At 38.2% G+C, this 20,853-nt stretch overlaps 2 protein-coding genes and 1 long non-coding RNA gene across 5 annotated transcripts in view; 1 reads left to right on the forward strand and 2 right to left on the reverse strand.

The window, feature by feature from the left end:
* The window catches only part of LOC107714499 (dnaJ homolog subfamily C member 16-like), a 12,071-nt gene extending 1,377 nt beyond the window's left edge, over window positions 1-10,694 (forward strand). The window contains exons 1-14 of one of the 2 annotated variants that reach the window (XM_016520354.1): window positions 489-568; window positions 707-773; window positions 2,139-2,460; window positions 2,634-2,818; window positions 3,471-3,575; window positions 3,663-3,821; window positions 3,920-4,050; window positions 5,068-5,245; window positions 5,338-5,520; window positions 5,692-5,768; window positions 7,243-7,323; window positions 7,414-7,503; window positions 7,625-7,795; window positions 9,389-10,694. In XM_016520354.1, coding sequence (XP_016375840.1) covers window positions 744-773; window positions 2,139-2,460; window positions 2,634-2,818; window positions 3,471-3,575; window positions 3,663-3,821; window positions 3,920-4,050; window positions 5,068-5,245; window positions 5,338-5,520; window positions 5,692-5,768; window positions 7,243-7,323; window positions 7,414-7,503; window positions 7,625-7,795; window positions 9,389-9,824 — 2,148 coding nt within the window. In that variant the 5' untranslated portion in view covers window positions 489-568; window positions 707-743 and the 3' untranslated portion in view covers window positions 9,825-10,694. Of the gene's footprint in view, window positions 1-488; window positions 569-706; window positions 774-2,138; window positions 2,461-2,633; window positions 2,819-3,470; window positions 3,576-3,662; window positions 3,822-3,919; window positions 4,051-5,067; window positions 5,246-5,337; window positions 5,521-5,691; window positions 5,769-7,242; window positions 7,324-7,413; window positions 7,504-7,624; window positions 7,796-9,388 lie in introns of those variants that run through there. The other variant, XM_016520353.1, reaches the window with a different exon arrangement.
* Window positions 10,695-10,737: 43 nt separating this feature from the next.
* LOC107714500 (cytidine deaminase-like) lies at window positions 10,738-13,718 on the reverse strand. Of its 2 annotated transcripts, XM_016520356.1 has the most exons (4): window positions 13,348-13,718; window positions 11,322-11,433; window positions 11,138-11,195; window positions 10,742-11,044 (listed from the first exon to the last, which is right to left on the reverse strand). In XM_016520356.1, the coding sequence occupies exons 1-4, from the start codon at window positions 13,658-13,660 to the stop codon at window positions 10,907-10,909; spliced, it is 621 nt and encodes a 206-aa protein (XP_016375842.1). In that variant the 5' UTR covers window positions 13,661-13,718; the 3' UTR covers window positions 10,742-10,906. The 2 variants fall into 2 exon arrangements, with proteins under 2 accessions (XP_016375841.1, XP_016375842.1); XM_016520355.1 differs by having other exon boundaries at window positions 10,738-11,195.
* Window positions 13,719-15,151: 1,433 nt separating this feature from the next.
* Window positions 15,152-17,988, reverse strand: LOC107714501 (uncharacterized). Its single transcript, XR_001636985.1, has 3 exons — window positions 17,948-17,988; window positions 15,470-15,532; window positions 15,152-15,298 (listed from the first exon to the last, which is right to left on the reverse strand). It is a non-coding gene; the product is annotated as an uncharacterized LOC107714501 (long non-coding RNA).
* Between the last annotated feature and the right edge of the window lie 2,865 nt (window positions 17,989-20,853).

Consider the following 20,853-nt stretch of genomic DNA (forward strand, 5'->3'; position numbering starts at 1 on the left):
TCTCTCTCTCTCTCTCTCTCTCGAATTGCAATATTTGAGAAAAGGGTTTAGCAATTTATAATTATTTGGGGGGACTAGCCCCCCTCAATGTCTACGGTGGTTATCGCCCTGATCAGACATGAACATATGTTGTGGCACTGTCGTGCAGTCAGTAACGTTAATGGTTTAACATTAGCAAACCTTAGCGATTTTTTTGCAAACATTTCTTTGAGTAACATGATCGTAAATATGAACTCACGATTGAATGTAACATAAAACAAATGATTACTTTTCTAATCTTTATTAAATGCCAAAAATGCTTACATTTATGTGTCTTTTTGTTCGCTCGGGCGGCCATGTTGCCGCTGTAGCCGGTTTACGCTGAGATAATTCATACTCCTTCGTTTGAAGTGTGGTCCTGAAAAATCTTCGTTTGAAGGGCTATCTGGCCCTTCCCCTTACCCCTACCCCTCCAACCAAAAGAGAATCGAGACACCTCTACCCCTTCACGTGAACGTGCAAAACGGAGGGGTAGGGGAAAGGGCCAAGGGGTAGAATTGGGATTGGGCCTAGGATTGCTGTGAATAAGGTTAGGTTTCTTTTTGTTTCGTCCACAATGTTTAGCTTTCTTCTCTTTGACTATGTCTTCTCTTTAATATAGTGTAATAATTGTGTAACTCTCTCACGATGATGTCCAAATGAAAATGTTTTCACACTTTATCCATAGGCATCCAGACAAAAATAAAAGTCCAGGGGCACAGGACATGTTTATCAAGATCACTAAATCATATGAGGTAGGATGGTTGCGTTGCATATTGGAAATAATGTAAAGAAAGAGCAAAAACTCTTAATTTTTTGCCATTTTTACCTAATACTGTGTGTGTGTGTGTGTGTGTGTGTGTGTGTGTGTTTGTGTTCGTTCATACACTACCATTCAAAAGTTTGGGATCCGTGTGTTTTTTTTTTTTATTATTATAAAATAATTTTCTTATGCTCACCAAGGCTATATTTATTTGATCAAAAAGACAGTAATATTTTTAACTGTTGTAATATTTCACAATAACTGTTTTCTATTTGAATACATTTAAACATTTAATATATTCCTGTGATCAAAGCTGAATTTTCAGCATCATTACTCCAGTCTTCAGTATCACATGATCCTTCAGAAATCATCCTAATATGCTGATTTGCTGCTCAAGAAACATTTATTATTATTATCAATGTTGAAAACAGTTTCATATTATAGAACTTTAATATCTTCATATCTTAATATTTTCTGGAAACTGATACTTTTTTAAGGATTCTTTGATAAATAGTTTTAAAAAACAGCATTTATTTGAAATATAATTTTTTGTTTGTAACATTATAAAGTGCTTTACTGTCTTACTGAACTTTTGAATGCTAGTATATTTATGTGCACAAAATATCTGCTATAAAATGGCAAAAATTATAATGTATAATTACTCACATGCAATGAATTGTAAATAAAAATTTATGTTTATTTATTTATATAGAAAATATTGTATTGTATTATACCACTATTGTCACAAATGTTGTATTTTATACAAATATTTTAATGAAATATTTATCTAAAATTTATAGCATGTGAGTGGTTACAATTGAAGTTTTTTTATTGCGTAAATTTGGCAAATCGGCAATATTTCATAGTAAATGTATGTTCACACTCTCACAAATGTTAATAAATATCTGCTCATCATAAAGACTTGTTTAAGGGTTTACATGCAAGAAATCAACGACACAACTTGTGGCATTCCTTTTTGACAAACATTTGGACACACATAATGCACTTTTGATTTTGGCGCCACTCTTCTGTGAATACAAAAAAAGAGGAAGTTCGATCGGTAGTTTTAACAGAAGCCCTGGAACTGTCAAACGTCTGCTGGAAGAAGCAAAACAAAACATTTTTGCATCATCTGACAGACTTCTGCTGACAGACACACAGGGATATTTGTGTGCAGGTAGCACGGAGCAAAAGTACACATCATTCATTTACATATACCAGTACTGACATTGTAACAGTACAAAGCTGGTTGGAAATTTGCAAACTGGAGGAATTGGTGTAAGATGCATGTAAACATTTGAATATGTCTTCAGTAATAAGCATGCATATTGAACTGCGTGTGATTTACTTTCCATAGGTTCTTTCTAATGAGGAGAGAAGGGCAAACTATGACCGGTTTGGTCAAATGGACGAGAATCAAAACTTTGCCCGAGGACCACAGGGCTTCAGACATTATCAGGACAGCTTCTACTTCGATGAGTCTTTCTTTCACTTCCCTCGGACGAGTCATGATTTCACAGACAGCAAGCACCACCTTCACTACAACCAGTACATCAGTGAGGTACTGCCGGACAGTTTCAAGAGACCCTACCTGATCAAGATCACGTCAGAGTGGTGCTTCACCTGCATCCATATTGAGCCTGTATGGAAGGACACTGTGCTAGAGCTGGAGCCGTTTGGTAGGTTCTTCAGGATCTTCACCCTCACAGTTAATTCCAGTCGAATTGGGTGATATTCTAATAAGCATACAATGCCATAGCATGTAAAAATTGGGCAAATTAATCTATATCATACGACAATATTTTCAATTAAATGATGTAATCTGAGTACTGAGATGTTGGTTTGTTTTTAGGGGTTGGTATTGGTGTGGTGGACATTGGATATGAGAGACAGCTGGCTAACCATCTTGGTGCCCACCGCACGCCGTCCATACTTGGTTTAATCAATGGCAAAGTCACTTTCTTCCACTACGCTGTGGTCAGGGAACACTTGAGACAGTTTGTGGAAAGCCTTCTGCCCCAGAAGCTGGTTGAGAAGGTTTGTACTCAGCCAGCCACTTTGAGGTGTATTCTTAATTATATATTTAATTATTAATGGCATAATTCTTTTAATTATGAGGTGAATTTAACTATATGTGACCCTGGACCACAAAACCAGTCATACGGGTCAATTTTTTTTTTGAAATTGAGATTTATACATCATCTAAAAGCTGAATAAATAAGCTTTCCATTGATGTATGGTTTGTTAGGATAGGACAATATTTGGCCGAGATACAACTATTTGAATATCCGGAATCTGAGGGTGCAAAAAAATCAAAATATTGAGAAAATCACCTTTAAAGTTGTCCAAATGAAGTTCTTAGCAATGCATATTACTAATCAAAAATTAAGTTTTAATATATTTACAGTAGGAAATTTACAAAATATCTACATGGAACATGATCTTTACTTAATATCCTAATGATTTTTGGCATAAAAGTAAAATCAATATATTTGACCCATACAATGTATTTTTCCCTTTTCCTCATCCTTTTCTGTTCCTTTTTCTCTTCTCTTTTTCCCTCTCCCTTTCCCTTTTCCTTTCTTTTCCCCCATTCCCTTTGTCTCTTTTATTCCCTTGCCGTTCTTTTCCATTCCCTTTCCTTGCCCCCCTTTCCCTCTTTCTTTCCTTCTTTATTCTTTTGTTTTAGGTGACAGATAACAGCTACCTCGGGTTTTTAAACAGTTGGCATGAGGAGAATAAGCCAAGAGTGCTAATGTTTGATGTAGCATCTAATATCCCTTTTTTGTACAAGGTGAGTGTTCCTTATATTAGCTGTTCAAACAGTCTGTCATTAAAATCTGTGTTCTTGACACAAGTTGTTATATTCTCTTGTTCGCAGCTCACAGCGTTTGCCTATAAAGACTATGTACGGTTTGGCTATGTGGACATGGGCCTGACTGAGACCTCTAAAGTCGTGCAGAGGTTTAGCATCAACACATACGCTCCCACCATGCTCCTGTTCAAAGAGAACACAGACAAACCTGCTGATGTTATGCAGGTGAGGCCCAGCTCTCCATTTGCATGCATCTAACTGTAGTTTTTCTCAAAAACTGTTGTGTTTTTGGTAGACGAGTCCTTTTTTGTTTTCTTCTCTAGGCAAGAGGGATGAAAAAGCAGATAATTGACGAGTTTGTGTCCAATAATCGTTTCCTGCTGGTGCCGCGGCTGGTGAATCAGAAACTCTTCGATGAGCTGTGTCCAGTTAAACAGTTCCACCGTCGCAGGAAGTAAGAAATCTCACCTCTAACTGTAGCATTGGGTGTCGGTGGACTTACTGTATGTCTCTGAGAAAACTTAGGAGCCGTTTGCACGACAACGTTTTCAGCCAAAAACGGGAAACTTTTTATGCGTTATGCGATTTTAAAGGCAAGTGCGAACAAACATACACAACAATGGCGGAGTATATGGTACTGTTGTTGCTGCTCAAGAGTTTGCTAACGCTTCTTCAGCAAAGTGTGGATTTGCTTCACCAATATTACAGTCAACAGCGGAGACGCATCATATACATCATATAATCTTCACCTCCCTACAGGTAATGTTTACTAACAAGGTGACAGCGCCAACTACTGGCCTGGCATATGTAATACAACGATTTTGGCCGTTTTCGCGGATATGTGTAAACGCGAATCGTTTTGAAAACGTCGTGTATACGTGAAACTTTTTTAAAACGCAAGGGAAAAACTTTTCCGTTTTTGACTACACCGTTGTCGTATAAACGTAGACTTAAAGGGTTAGTTCACCCAAAAATGAAAATTCTGTCATTAAGTACTCACCCTCGTGTTGTTTCAAACCCGTAAGACCTTCGTTCTTCTTCGGAACACAATTTAAGATATTTTTGATGAAATATGTGGGCTCTCTGAATACTGTTGTGAACACGCGTCCACAAGTGACGCAGTAGAGACGAAAATGTGGAATAAAGTCGTTATTTTTCATTTATTTTTCATTTATTATCAAAAAAGTATTCTCGTGGCTTCGTAACTTTACAGTTGAACCACTGATGTCACACGGATTACTTTGTCGATCATCTTGGTACTTTTCTGGACCTTGAATGTGGTAGTTACCTTGCCGTCTATGGGAGGGTCAGAGAGCCCTCATATTTCATCAAAAATATCTTAAATTGTGTTCCGAAGAGGAACAAAGGTCTTACAGGTTTCGAACAACACGAGGGTGAGTAATTAATGACAGAATTTTCATTTTTGGGAGAACTAACCCTTTAATCATCTCCCTGTCTTTCTGATTGACAGGTACTGTGTTCTTCTCGTTACTGGTGAAGGAGAGCAGTTTGTGTCAGTGAATGAGGCGTTCTTTGACTTCGCTTCTTCCAACACTAAAGAAGTTCTCAGGTTTGCTTATGTTTATCAGAGACAACAGCAGCCTCTCTGTGACACCCTGCTCAAAAAGGAAGACATAACCCCTCCACAGGTCAGAGAGATTCATGTGCTAATACACACACTCAATTTAGTCACTTTCTTTGATGCCATATGAATTTATGCTTCTTCTGCATATAACTTCAGGTGATTCTCCTGGAGAGACGCAGCGCTACAGGAAGGGTGCTGTATCGGACAGTGACGGGTGGATGGAATGGGAGTGATGATGATAAGCACCGCCTCCATGAGCAGCTTGAGATTCTGCAAAGAGACCCCTCCCACCTTACCCATGATGCCATGCTGCCTGAACTCAACAATGAGTTTGCCTCTGTAAGTCATGCAGAGGGTAGTGAAGGGCTAAGATTGTCTTTAGGACTTCCAAAACATATTTTAATGAATGCATTGTTAAACCTCAAAATTGATTACATGAAGGTCTAAGTGGCAATAAGAGAAATAATTAACAGTAATAGCGTATTTTTTTTATTATTATTGTTATTTCAGATGTTTCTGATTCATTGGATAAATACTGCATATGATTACCTCGCTCAGTTTTACTTTGATCTTCTCTACTCTAACTGGTGAGTACAATCACAAAGTGTTCATGGTCCTGTTTGCATGCAGTTTCTTAGCTCTTTTCCACCAGAATGGTTTGCGTTCTAGAGCCAGAGCAAAATCTTGGCCAGTGCTCGACCAGGCAAACTGGATCCTGTTGCAAACCAGCCACATTTTTCCACAGATTTGAGAAATTGCTATTTGTTGTTTACCTGACTAAAACCAGTCTAAAACAAACCGTTATGGAAACACGTAGAATGAAAAAGGACGTGTGGTCTATTGTGATCAATCAGAAATTAAAGCAACATTAGCAGCACTTGGCTTTTGGGTCATGCTGTCGCTGCATCTTAAATTGAAAACTGTATAGTGCTACATTTGGTTTGAAACTTACCTCGACCATTAAAACAGCTTGTTTTGTGTAGTTAGAAAGAAATTTAGACGTACGTGTCATGTGGCCTACAGTGTGATTTGCGTTGCTTCACTACCATTCGCAAATCCTCTCCCTTGGCCTTATGGGATAGTGAAGTCTCCAATAGTTGAGCACTTCAGAACTTTTCACCTACTGCTTTATAAAAACTAGTTTAAAAAAAAAAAATAGGACCTGTTCTAATTTGGAATTAGATTTTTAAAATAGAACTGGAACTGCATGATGTTAACAAATCAAAGACGCAACGCGGAGTGTTCGTTACACCCTGGGTGTGCATTATTTTCTAATAATTCAACGGACTGGAATCAATTATTCCACTTGTACTACGGTTACTTACCACACCTCAAAAATTTGTTCAGATGTTGTATTTCAAGACATTCATCGGGTTTTTGCCCTTAACACTCTCTTGCATCTAGGACTAATTTCTGAAGCATCTCAATCGCAGCTTCCGTTGTTAATTCCAAAACGTAATTTTAGACATAGTAACGGAACCTAGAGCCACTGATAGCAGACTAATGCAGTTATTAATTAAGTTCTTAGAGAGAGGGCGTGTGAGAGATATTAAAGCGTGTGTGAATTACCTGAGTCTGTGCGTCTCTCAACTGTGTTCGGCAGCAGCGTCTCTACTAATAGTGAAACTGTAAGTTCATCTGCTTCAAGAACAGTGCCGTTGTTACCTCCTCGCTAGTAAGAATTGTCATGTAGCTTTCAAGCTGCTAAACTGCTGATAAAATCATCAGACAACATTTTTTTGCGAGTGTGTGTGTGTCTGTGCTGTATGTATGTGCGTTTACAGACAAAGCATTCAGCAGCTCTGTTGTATAATATTAAAATATCTGCAATAGACTATAAAGATTATAAAAGAGGCTGAAAAAGTGCCAAAGCTGTACATTGTGTGCAAAAATGTTTTAAATGGGATTGACAACAAATAATATCAGACTAAATGATAATGACATTTGTCGATGTCTGTTTTCAGGTTTATTTTTTGATTTACTGATTAGCAGCCCTACAATTTCTTTTTATAAATGACAAACTTAAGAGCACCCTGTTATGTCATGTTCTGCTTCCCCCAGGCGCGAGATGATGCCCGTACTGTCTCTGATCTTCTCCGCTCTTTTCATTCTGTTCGGGACTGTAATCATTCAGGCCTTCAGGTAGAACAGATTTTGTTATATAAAAGTGCTTTTGTAAGGAGAGGTTTTTGTTTATTGATTTATTGATTGATTGATTGATTGAACGAACAGCGATGCTGGGGAAGACAAACCAGCCAAACAAAAGGCCACTGATCCACCAAAGACAGCAGAGAGCTCTCCAGGACAAGAAAGCACTTCAAGGTAAGACACTGCTTGCTTGAGAATAAAATATAATAACAGCATGTCAAATAGAGATTTTGAGATCACAGATGTGTTTAGATGTTCATTAGCTGAATTGCTAACAGTTGGTTTCCTGTTACAGTCGTCCACCAAAGAAGAATTTTGTGGAGGTAACGGAGCTGACGGACATCACATACATGAGTAACCTAGTCAGGTTAAAGCCTGGTCACATCAACGTTGTGCTGATCCTCACTGATGCTTCTAAGCAAGTACTGCTCAGGAAGTTTGCCAAAGAAGTGTATTCGTTCTCAGGGTGAGGCCTGCGTATGTGTTTGAGAGAATGCTAAAACCGGTTTCTGGAGACCTTCTTACAGAGTTTAGGCTGTCAACCATTTAACTCAAAACTTCCCAACTTAGAAGGCCACTTGAAGCTTAGCACACATGCAAATCAATGCTAGCATTCATCATCTTCCATGAAGCTTTAGACAACTGAACCAAAGTCAAAGATGCTATGTAGACATTTTCCAAATCTGCGATAGTAGTTGTAAGTAGATCTCAGTAGATCCTAGAGAACATTGGCACCAAAGGTTTCAATGATCTACATGGGCTTCCAGTGCTTTTAGGAAATGCAGCCTGGGTTCATTTGAAATCATTTGGATTTCAAAAAACCACAACGGGACCCATTATTCCAAACTTCTAATTGGTCAACATGTGCACAATTAAAAGGTGCATTACTTTCGTAAGCCCTAAGTCCTTGCAATGTGCAATTGAATGCCTGTAAATGGTTTATATTAGTTGCTGAATGGACAAATAACACAAAATAACATTCTGTACTTTAAAACCTGAAATAAATTTGAGTAACTTTTTATTATATTTTTAGATATTTATATGTTGCAGGAGTCCGGCTAGTCATTTATTTTTTACGCTTCCCTCGCACACATCGATATCTTATCTCCTGCACTCAGCAATTCAAAACTGTTCAAAACAGATCTCACAATACTGATTGCAGACCTCAACCGTAAACCCTAGTAATGTATTTATGCATTCCAGACAAAATCTAAATTTTTGACATTTACATTTCCCACTTCTGACATAAAAATGTTAATTCCAAACAACTCAACCCAGAATTCTTCCACCTCCACTGGGAACACCCAATGGAACTTTGTTTGAATAGAATGTCAAACAAAGCTTATAAAACAGGAAGTACCTGTCCTTGATTCTGATTGGTTGAGCCACGTTCGAAGATGTTGTAAATTACTCTACAAACATACACCTCTTTGTTTCTGCATCTGTGTGTTTTTGAGGAACTACATTGTTTGGCGGAAGAATGGTTTTATTAATATCATTACATTTTATTTGCTTCGTTTTATTTTGTGAAACCTTTATACGTGAATGGAATAACCGTTTTATAAAAGCAATAAGCCCCAAGAAGCTGTGGTTTACAGTGAATTTATAACAGCTAAGGGGATTTTTGGCACTCCGCGACGTGCCTCACAGCGCCCCTTAGCTGTTATAAATTCACTGTAAACCACAGCTTCTTGGGGCTTATTGCTTTATTTTTACACTAGGGGTCGGGAGTCTGAACTTGAGGAGCATTCCAGAGGTCATTTACAAGTAAAAGGTTTACAAGTAAAAAAGTTGCAGAGTTCTGATTTCCAGTCATGGTGCTTTCCAGACAACTCAAACTGCTATTCTCTCACTACCACTTGGAAAAACAATGGAGCATCATTTGAATATCGAATGTCCATTTTGTTCCTATTTCCAAATCTGGAAAGTAGCATTACATTACTGGAATTAAACACTGAAAGAAAGCACGTCTCCAGAAGCTGTATTGAGCATCTTTGCTTTCAACTTAAATCGTGCTACAAATAAATCCAAAGGAAACTATCCTTACTTCCTCCCGCAGGTCTCAGACTCTTCACTACTCCTTTTTAAATGTGGACAAGCACAGCCAATGGATGGATTCCCTCATGGAGTCGGCTCCTGACGCCAGACCGTCAGACTGCTTGGACGAAGAGGAAGACTCCACCTCCAACAAATCAGACTACACTGGCCATGTCCTGGCGCTCAATGGCCACAAGAAATACTTCTGCATATTCAGACCCGTGTTCACAGGGGAGGAAGTCGAATGTAGTAGGTGGTCCGACGAGGATGCGGCGATGGCCGGTCCAAGCAAAGCCTCGAGGTCCCGGTCAAGTTCCCGACAGAAGGCCACCACTCTGGAGATCCACCACAAACTGGACCGACTGGGTCTGTGGATGGAGAGGCTTATGGAGGGAACTCTACCACGGCACTATGTTCCGGCCTGGCCCGGTCTGGACACCATAACGCCACAGAAATAAGACTCTTCTTTGTCCTCAGGCCCATTGCAGGAGGCGTGCTTTAGTGATGTGAAAAGTGTTGAATTCTCAACATCTTTTCGATCCAAATTACTTGGTTACTTAAAAGATATTAAGTTATTCTGTAAAACGCACTGGTGATAAGTAGAGGTTTTCGTTAGAGCACCATGTGCTCGTCGGCTGCTTTTAGGGGCAAAACTCCATCTTTTTGTTAGTATGGTTGTTTCATTACTGTATGGATGCCAGTGCCCAGATAAAGCCTCTCTGTGTAGCTTCCGGCAGGGCTATCGTGTCTTTACACTGCTGGGAAGGTGGCAGCTACAGTCCACCTTTATAATATCATCCAGGGTCCTGTGAATTCAAGCAACGGGCCAGATTTCAGAAGCAACTCGTATTGAGATTACCGTTCTGCCTTTTTTCCAGTTAGAGTCACTATGTGGATGATAGAAATTTGAAGAAGAGAGTGTGTGTGGAAAAGGTTTAATCATCCTTCTCTCTTTATGCAAAAAGTCCAACTACAAATTTACTAAACCTTGCTGCATGAAAAATCACGTTTTGAAGACTTGAGAAGATACTTAGATTTTACTGCCATTTGTGCATGTGCTGCCTTTCTTTAAAGCCCATACTTTCTTTAACGTCATTTGTTTCATGTTTTGCACTTTGACGACTTGCTTAGGATTCTTTGATTAATAAACGTAATATTTAAATAGAGGTTCCAACGGCATTAGAATTATCACTAAAACTTAAGGTTAAGAATGTCTCTAGATCATCAGTTGCCATTTTCTTTTAGGAAAATGGCATTATTTTTATGTTGCACTTTTTTGTGGTTGATTTATATGTGCATTGTTTAAAAATAATAAAGTTTGTACTGTAGCGACATGTGTTCACTTATATTTATAACTGCATTGACTTTGTTTTTATTCAAAAATAATAACAATTCAAATCTTTTTTTAACATAATTTACATATTTACATACGACATTCCTTAAGAAACTTTATTAAACAACGCCATTAATCCACACAAACCTTTTTCTATCTACAAGCTACCAAAACTATCAGGTACAAAGTATTTCTAGAGTCAGTGCTTCAGAACTCGTTCCGAATATTCACTTTCTTCATTTCTAAGTCTTCTGGACCAAAAGATGCAGGCAGCAGTTCTTCGACAGTCATCTCCACATAGGAACCGTCAGGTTTTGACAAATACACATCCCAGTTTGCACCGAACTGTATAGGTGAAAACAAAAATAACATGTTTAATGAGACCTGAGAATGCTGCTTGTTTAATTGATATGAAATACTGTGGTAAATTAAACTTTCCTCTCGCATGAATTGCCTGCAGCCACCACAGGGGGAAATGAAGTGCTCACACATATCGCTAAAAGAGCAGGAGACATTACATTGATGCTGTATTATACTAAGAGAGTCTATTATTTCCAAATATGGAGGTAGTTAGAAATGTAATTCAACCACTAGAGGGCCTGTGAATACAGTAGAAATTTACCTCGCAATAGCAATGGCTTTGAAATCACGGTAGCCCTCTGATACAGCTTTTGAGATGGCAGTTCTCTCAGCACAGATTCCCAAGTTGAAGCACGCGTTTTCTACATTACAGCCTGGTGTAGAGAAATAATAAAACGTTTAAATGAGATTTGCCGAAGTATGTTACATCACACTGTGAACACATAACAAATATTATGTAAGGTACATCTTGTACATGTGTTTTGTACCGATTTCTATTGGCTGGTCTGGAAGGGGCCTGTCATGTCAGGAGCCAAGTTTTTATTTACTTTCTGTGACGACAAAAACGTCCTCCTCTCTCGTGCCACTGTTGTGTTGCTGCAGTCACTAACAGTATGGTCATTAAACAACAGTAAGTGCTGTTTCACCACAGTTCAAGGCTGTGTCAGTTGTACTGAGAGAGCAATAATCAACTGCATTACTTAATGGGATCAAAGCGTTAGTTAACCAGAGCATTAGCCAGTTCAGACCAACAAAATTGTGTATTGCATTTAAATACCATAAAACCAGTTTTGTTCAGTGTTTATAAGCTACATATAATGTGCATTTTAATAAATTATCCCTTAAGCCAAAAAAAGTGTATTTTAAAAGTGACAAAAAACAGTAGTCAACATTTGAAGTGGATCAAAAAAGTAGGCTGCATCAAAGTCATCCTATAAGGCAAGAACACTTTTAGGTTTTAAAGGGGTCATATGATGCGATTTCAAGTTTTCCTTTCTCTTTGGAGTGTTACAAGCTGTTCGTGAATAGACAAGATCCCTAAAGTTGCAAAGACTAACGTCTCAAACCCAAAGAGATATTCTTTATAAAAGTTAAGACCTCCTAAAACGCCTCATTCTAACACGCCCCCACGTGTCTACTTCACTGTGTGGGAAGATTTGCATAACGCCGCCAAAAAAACATGGCCAAAACATAAATTGGTAGAATTTTTTTTTATATTAATATATTTACAAAACAAATGTATATATATATGTGTGTGTGTGTGTGTGTGTGTGTGTTGTATGTTTTAAAATATATATTTGCAAATGGAGAGAGAGAGAGAGAGCGAATGCAAAAGTTTTGTGTTCCCCTGGGAAACTTTGCATTTGCTCACAATCAAAAATTGTTTTTTTCATCCACCTCTTATTGTTTACATTACTAAAGATTTTAAGAGCAAACTCAAAGTTTCTCAGGGGATTGTAAAGCTTTTGCGTTCTCTAGTAAAAGTTTCAAAAGCATTTTAAATTAAATTTTTCCTTTCATCTCATTTTTTTCTCATCTCTATGTCCCTTTACTACCTACTTTAGGGGCTCCATATTGTCACAAAAAAATCATCAGAACCCCAGACGTAGACATGACATTAAGTATAATTTTACTTGTATATTATCTTAAAGCTTCCACTAAGAGAAAATAATTCATTAAAATATACAAAACAATTGGTCTAGCAACAAGATGAACATTGCAACAATATTTTAGTAATGGCCAATTAACGTTGAAGTCATCTGAGCGCATTTTTACTACAGTCGATAGTTGAGGTGCAAGATGTTTGAATGAAAAGAGAGGGAGAATCTGCAGTCAGTGTCATACTAGAGATGTGAAAATAGCACCGGTTTCAGTTACCCGGATGAGTGGATTGAAATACAGCATTGCCAATAAAGACGGCAAAGATCAGGCAATATTTGACCACAGAATTTCACGAGATTCGAGAGCCGTGAAATAAGCACTCATAAAGTGTGTGTGTTGAGTCTCATTTACGTGTCAGAGGTGTTACCTGCTATTAGTCTTCCTTCTGTTGCCATGTAGTGGTTTAACAAGCCTTTATGTGAATTTGCCAACATCTTTGCTCTCAGAGTGGCAACAAATTGAGTACACATTAGAGTTCAGCCTTCATACATTATTCATCATTCAGTTCTGAGTGCATAAACGCTCGTTACAGCAGTTGATGTTTCTTACCCAACCAGCACTGGGAACTGACTGCTTAAACTCTCTGATATTGGTACCTTTACAGTGCATTTCAGGCATTGTCTCACCTGTGAAAACCGTCCTGTTGTGTGTCAGAAGTGCCGCCCTGACTCGGAACTTGCTGTAGGGGCAGTATGCAAATTTCCTGGCCTCGAGGGATTTCCGAATCAAATCTTTCGTTCCAGAGAATTGTTCATTCAACCCATTAAGCTCACGTCTCATCTTTTGATCTCCCATGTTGCTGTGCCGTGTGTGTATTGTGTTTCTGTGGCTCAACAGACTTGCCTGTGACTTTGTTTTTCCAGATCCGGCATCCAATCCCCTTTTCCCAGATCTCCCACCTCCCTGACGTTCTGTGTTTGATGTGTGTGATTCTGTCATGCTGCAAGGTTATGTAATTTCCAGTCAGAGTCGACACAGCAACCTTTCCCTTAGCCACACTGAGAGACAGTGAGGAGGATGAGGTATAAAGGTGACTGACTATATTACAGTGACAATCCCAATGGATTAATGATGAAAAAGCATTTCCTTTTCACAAAAGACAGCTGGAGATAAATAGGCCAACAGCAGTAATAAGCTGGGAAAATATTTGATTTATTATTTTGTAATCTTCTGCCTTGAAATACAAAAAAATGGAATAAAATGGTTTTAAATCAAGATGACCATTAAAGTTTGTTGGAATTTGATTTTACGCCCGGGACAAGCATCAATTTAACCACAAATTCTAGTACAAATATCTAAACATTCTTCAATAAAAATACAGCTACTTAGGAAGCAAAATGACTTAAGATATTAAGTCTTGTTTGCTGAAAAATGTATCAATTTCAGTTTTTGATAAAAAATAAATAAAATAAAAAAATCTGCCAATGGGGCAAGAAAAATAATCTTAACCCGGCTGAATGTTGGCATTGAGCTCTGCAGGCTTTTCCAGCTAACGCACAAATCCAGCAATGAATGGAAATGAAAAATATTATCAATTGCGTTTTTAACTGTTGATAATATTATATATTATTGATAATTCAACTTTGATAATAATCAGAAATGTTTCTTGAGCAGCAAATCAGCATATTAGATTGATTTCTAAAGAATCGTGACACTGTAGACTGGAGTAATGATGCTGAAAATACAGCTTTGATCACAGGAATAAAATTGTAAAATATTTTACATTACACATTTTAAAATATAGTACAGGAGTAAATTGCATTTTAAAATATATTACAGTAGAATAAATTAAAACCAAAAATATTGTGAAATATATTACAATAAAAAAAAAAACTGTAATGAATGGTAATAATATTTCACAATATGATTTTTCACTCTATTTTTTTCCATTAACATTTTTTTTTCAGTTTGTTAATTGATATTATCATATATATGCATATAACAAACTGGGAAAATAAATAATTTATTTCCTTTATTTATGGCCATTTTATGAAAAATTTTTATTTTCATTTCTATATTACTGAAATAATATTTTCTTTCTAGTAAAACATACTCCAATAATAATAAAAATGATGTTTTACTAGAAAGGAAATAGTAGTTCAGTTTGTTACATGCTGTTACCATTTATGTGACCCTGGAGCACAAAAGCAGTCTTAAGTCGCTGGGGTATATTTGTAGCAATAGCCAAAAATACATTGTATGGGTCAAAATTATGAACACCTGCTCAACACCCTCTTTATTGGAGAGATTGTGCTCACTCAAAACCACTTTGATTAAATAGCTCCTGTGAACAGAGTAGACAGCAGAACCCAACATTACCACATCAGTACAGTCAGAGTAAAGATTTGGCCTACCTCAAATACTCTAGCATGCTTGGTGTGTTCAGTTCCTTGTCAATAAAGGTGAGTTCGGACTGAAATACTCACGGTCTCCAGCAGTGGGCGGCAGTAACCACCCACTGTCGGTGTATGAGCGTTCCTCCGCAGTAATGGTAGTTGTTGTACTGGATAGAGGCCTGGTACTTTATGGAGTAGGGCTCAACCTCCTGTCCTCCAATGATTCTCTGCTGCAGTGAGCCTGTGAATGATAAAGCGAGGCCTCGTATGTGCTAGATAAACATAAAACACTAGCCGCTTGTGCTCACCAACAGATTTCAATAATGTATGCACAGAAAGCAACTTCCTGTTACATCTGCATTATTTTTTAGATGGCGCCGCCGTGAGTTACTCAGGTAATGCAGTGCTTTACCGTGAAGCGAAGAGATGATGAGGAGCAAGGTGTATTCAAGGCATTTCTTCATGTTTGAGGGGTCTAAAACACAGAGGAGGTTTAGAGGTCGAGAAACGAATACAAACAGCTGTGGTAAAGACAAAACAGCACATTTTACATAATGCATGTATCATTGCTTTTCAACAAGAGGTTACTCTGCTGGATTAAAAGTTAAGGTAACACTTTATTTCGATAGTCCACTTTAGACATTCTATTAACAATAAGTAACTTTGCAACTACATGTCAACTAGCAGTTAGTAGAGTATTAGTAGACTGTCTGCTTAATATCTTCTAACACTTTCTTTGTCAACATTCTACTAACCCTAAACCTACCCTAACAGTCTACTCTGAGAGTTAGTAGACATGTGAAATATATTACAATAAAAAAAAAAACTGTAATGAATGGTAATAATATTTCACAATATGATTTTTCACTCTATTTTTTTCCATTAACATTTTTTTTTCAGTTTGTTAATTGATATTATCATATATATGCATATAACAAACTGGGAAAATAAATAATTTATTTCCTTTATTTATGGCCATTTTATGAAAAATTTTTATTTTCATTTCTATATTACTGAAATAATATTTTCTTTCTAGTAAAACATACTCCAATAATAATAAAAATGATGTTTTACTAGAAAGGAAATAGTAGTTCAGTTTGTTACATGCTGTTACCATTTATGTGACCCTGGAGCACAAAAGCAGTCTTAAGTCGCTGGGGTATATTTGTAGCAACTGTAACTGTACATGTAATACACCAGAACTCTGGACACATTGAACACCTGCTCAACACCCTCTTTATTGGAGAGATTGTGCTCACTCAAAACCACTTTGATTAAATAGCTCCTGCGAACAGAGTAGACAGCAGAACCCAACATTACCACATCAGTACAGTCAGAGTAAAGATTTGGCCTACCTCAAATACTCTAGCATGCTTGGTGTGTTCAGTTCCTTGTCAATAAAGGTGAGTTCGGACTGAAATACTCACGGTCTCCAGCAGTGGGCGGCAGTAACCACCCACTGTCGGTGTATGAGCGTTCCTCCGCAGTAATGGTAGTTGTTGTACTGGATAGAGGCCTGGTACTTTATGGAGTAGGGCTCAACCTCCTGTCCTCCAATGATTCTCTGCTGCAGTGAGCCTGTGAATGATAAAGCGAGGCCTCGTATGTGCTAGATAAACATAAAACACTAGCCGCTTGTGCTCACCAACAGATTTCAATGTATGCACAGAAAGCGACTTCCTGTTACATCTGCATTATTTTTTAGATGGCGCCGCTCTGAGTTACTCAGGTAATGCAGTGCTTTACCGTGAAGCGAAGAGATTATGAGGAGCAAGGTGTATTCAAGGCATTTCTTCATGTTTGAGGGGTCTAAAACACAGAGGAGGTTTAGAGGTCGAGAAACGAATACAAACAGCTGTGGTAAAGACAAAACAGCACATTTTACATAATGCATGTATCATTGCTTTTCAACAAGAGGTTACTCTACTGGATTAAAAGTTAAGGTAACACTTTATTTCGAAAGTCCACTTCAGATATTCTATTAACAGTAAGTAACTTTGCAACTACATGTCAACTAGCAGTTAGTAGAGTATTAGTAGACTGTCTGCTTAACACTTAAGACTATCTTCTAACACTTTCTTTGTCAACATTCTACTAACCCTAAACCTACCCTAACAGTCTACTCTGAGAGTTAGTAGACATGTAGTTGCAAATTAATGAGAATTAGTTGACATGTAGTTGACATGTAGTTACAAAGTTACTTATAGTTAATAGAATGTCTAAAGTGGACTATCGAAATAAAGTGTAACCAAAGTTAAAATCGAAAAGGTTTATTTTAGATGGTTTATTTATTTTTTAGATTATTAGTATTTTTAATCATTAATAAAACTCTCTTTCAAAGAAAAACAAATGCAAAAAATAGGCATTGTCATTAATCACTGTCATTTCAAAATGTCTAAAATTGTTAATATGATATATATATATTCAAATAAATGTGTTCATCAAAGAATCCTGAGAAATAATGTAAAAAAATAAATAACATACAACGCACAGAAAGTAAGCTTTCCACAAAAATATGAAGCAGTGCAACTGTTTGCAAACAGCTGAAAAACATTTTTTTCTTGAGCAGCAAATCAACATAGAATGATTTTCTGAAAGACACTGAAGACTGGAGTAATGATGCTGAAAATTCAGCTTTACATCACGGGAATAAATTACATTTTAAAATATATTCAAATAGAAAGCAGACATTTTAAATTGTAATAATACTTCACAATATTACTGTTTTTACTTTATTTTTGATCAAATAAATACAGTCTTGGGAAGCGTAAGAAACCTCTTATGCATAAAAGACTTCAAAAACGTTATTATTATTATTTTTTTAAATATATGATAACATAATATATTACTTTTTCTACCCAAAGCATAAACGGACGGCATAAAAACTTACCCTGAGCATCGAAAGCTTAATCCTGAGCAGCTAAATTCCACTAACTTCCACCCACAATAACTTAGCTGTGATATTGTCTTTGCTTTTATAGTGTAACCACATCTGTCCCTTTTGTTTTATGGTCTTGTTTGTACACTAACTATTCGCTGACCCAAAAGCTCTGAATATCTGTGATCGCCTTCTCTTGTTTGAAGCTATCATAAGACCTTGCCTGTGATTCACACACAGTGAGCTGCTCTCCAAGGGGAAATCAAATATCTATAGACTCTTTCATTTGGCAAAACGGTTTGTCAGAGAATAGGATATCGGGTGACAGTGAAATTGGGTGGAAAGGGCAATAGGGTGGTGGTAACCAAAGCAGCTGCGAACAAGGTCTTTCCAATATCGCTTGACTGTATGAACACACGTCTATATCCTCAGGGGAGAGCTCCACCTAGAAGGATGAGTTTGCCATTTATCTGAAGTCCCACCTTGGATGTAATGAATCTGTATTCTCATAGAACCTCGTGCGATTTGTTTAGAAAAATAATGTCAATTTCTCTCCTCTCATTGTTTGAAGATCAAACGAGATACCAAAAATGAAATTCTTATAATTGGTGCTACATTGTCTTTATTGTATGTAACTCATAATCTGTTCAGGGAGTCCAGCCAGAGAATGTTATTGTGATTCTCTTTCCCTTGACGTGGGCAGTTAGAGAACTATTGTGTGTATTTCTGAAACAAAATGCTCTTGTGGGGGACAAAGGGAAGGCAAATGTGTGGTACTGCATCCTAAATAAAATCGAATGGAGAAAATGTTTGGGAGTTGCTACAGAGAGGACAAGGGTTTACATTTAAGGTGCAATCACATTAGCGAACGTTCGCGGATGAAAAAGGTCCATTGTCTTTTGTCTCACACAGAAGTCACTTTCAACCCAAGCAGCTTTCTGTTGGTCAGTGCAGCGAATATGCGTGACCACCTTGAACCACTTGTGAAATCTGCATAGGGAAATATTTCGCCCTCATGCAAAGTTCCTGATCGTATGGATTCCTATTTAAATGACTGGAAAATTCCCAGAACAACGGTAAATGTAACCACACCTTTAGACTGGAACGTAAAAGTCAGCAGTTAAGAAATTATGAATGAATGAATCTTCAATCTTGATGAATTTTCACATCAGGATAAATAGGAAGATACAGGGGTTGGACAAAATGATGTGAACACCCGTTATTATGAGGGTTAATATAATGTGTGCAGGCTACAGGAGCATCGGTAACTTTAACAGCCCGACTGCTATTTTAACTGGTATTTTAAGAACAACAGTTTTTACGATTATGACTCTGTATGCAAAGAATGGCAAGACTTTATAAGAGAAGAGGAAATGTGGTTGAATATTGAAAGTTAATGATAGGGCTAATTGAACACTGAGAAGGATTGTGTCCACAGAGCTACTGTAGCAAAGTGACAGCTAACCTCAATATTCACTTTAAAGGCCCTGTTTCCACAAAAACTGACCACAGAGAACTTCACAAAGCCAGCATCCATGAAAGAGCTGCAACTTCTAAAATGTTATCACGGACACCAGTGCTAAAATCCCTAAAAGATGGTGTCATAATCATAAAACCTGGACAGTTGGAGCACCAAGACGAACTTTAACATATGCCCTGATCAGGCAAATCACCTGACTTGAATATTATCAAACTACTGTAGGGAGTTTTGGGGAAAAAGAGCGAGAAGCAGATTCCCTCCTTCAACATTTCTGAAGCAACTGGCAGATGTTCTGAGAGACAACATTCAACCGGAGACTATTCAAAAGTATCTGTATCAAACGCCTTCAGGTTGGAAGCTGTTTTAAAGGGAAATGGTGGTAAAATGTCTTAATAATGAAATATTGCCTATTTCCCAGGTGTTCACATGATTTTTTCTTACCCCTATAGAAGCGTCACAAACAGGGAAGGATGAGGAGAGGTGAGGATCTAGGTGCAGCATGTTTAATGTGAAAACAACAGAGAAATGCGGAAAACAAGACAAAGAACATAGGCAAGTAAGACAAATGACAAACAAAGCACAAGAGAAACACTTGGGCTGTATATACAGAGCTGAACTAATGAGTAACCAAGGGAACTAACAAGCAGATGGATGTGGTCCAATGAGTGTCCTTGGCAACAAACAAGGGAACAGAGCTGCAGGGAAATAAAACAAGGAAGACACAGAACTACAAACTAAGAGTCCAAGACACAGACACAGGAGGGGGGCTATGTCACAATCCCTGCCTTTGTTTTCTAAGGAGCGGCTTCCAGATTCTCCAAAAGAAGAAACACAAAACAAAAGTCCAGGAGGGTGGTGGAGCAGAGGCGGAACAGGAGAGGGATGGTAGGCACATGGTGTGGAAGAAAGAGGGCCTGGAGGCTGTGATGGAGCATGAGACCAGGGCAGAGCCGGCGGATCAAGCGGCCAGGGCGGGGCTGGAGGCCAGAGTGAAGCTGGGAGACAAGGGCGGAGCGGATGGATCAGGTAGTCAGGGTGGAGCTGGAGACCAGATTGAAGCTGGAGCCAAGGGCGGAGTGGATGGGTCCCTGGAGACACGGGCGGAGTGGATGGATCAGGTAGTCAGGGTGGAGCTGGAGACCAGATTGAAGCTGGAGACAAGGGTGGAGCGGATGGATCAGGTAGTCAGGGTGGAGCTAGAGACAAGGGCAGAGCGGATGTATCAGGTAGTTAGGGTGGAGCCGGAGACCAGAGTGAAGCTGGAGACAAGGGCGGAGCGGATGGATCAGGTAGTCAGGGTGGAGCTGGAGACCAGATTGAAGCTGGAGACAAGGGCGGAGTGGATGGATCAGGTAGTCAGGGTGGAGCTGGAGACCAGATTGAAGCTGGAGACAAGGGCGGAGCGGATGGATCAGGTAGTCAGGGTGGAGCTAGAGAC

Source organism: Sinocyclocheilus rhinocerous, unplaced genomic scaffold (assembly GCF_001515625.1).
Source record: "Sinocyclocheilus rhinocerous isolate Xijiao unplaced genomic scaffold, SAMN03320098_v1.1 scaffold269, whole genome shotgun sequence".
Taxonomy (NCBI): domain Eukaryota; kingdom Metazoa; phylum Chordata; class Actinopteri; order Cypriniformes; family Cyprinidae; genus Sinocyclocheilus; species Sinocyclocheilus rhinocerous.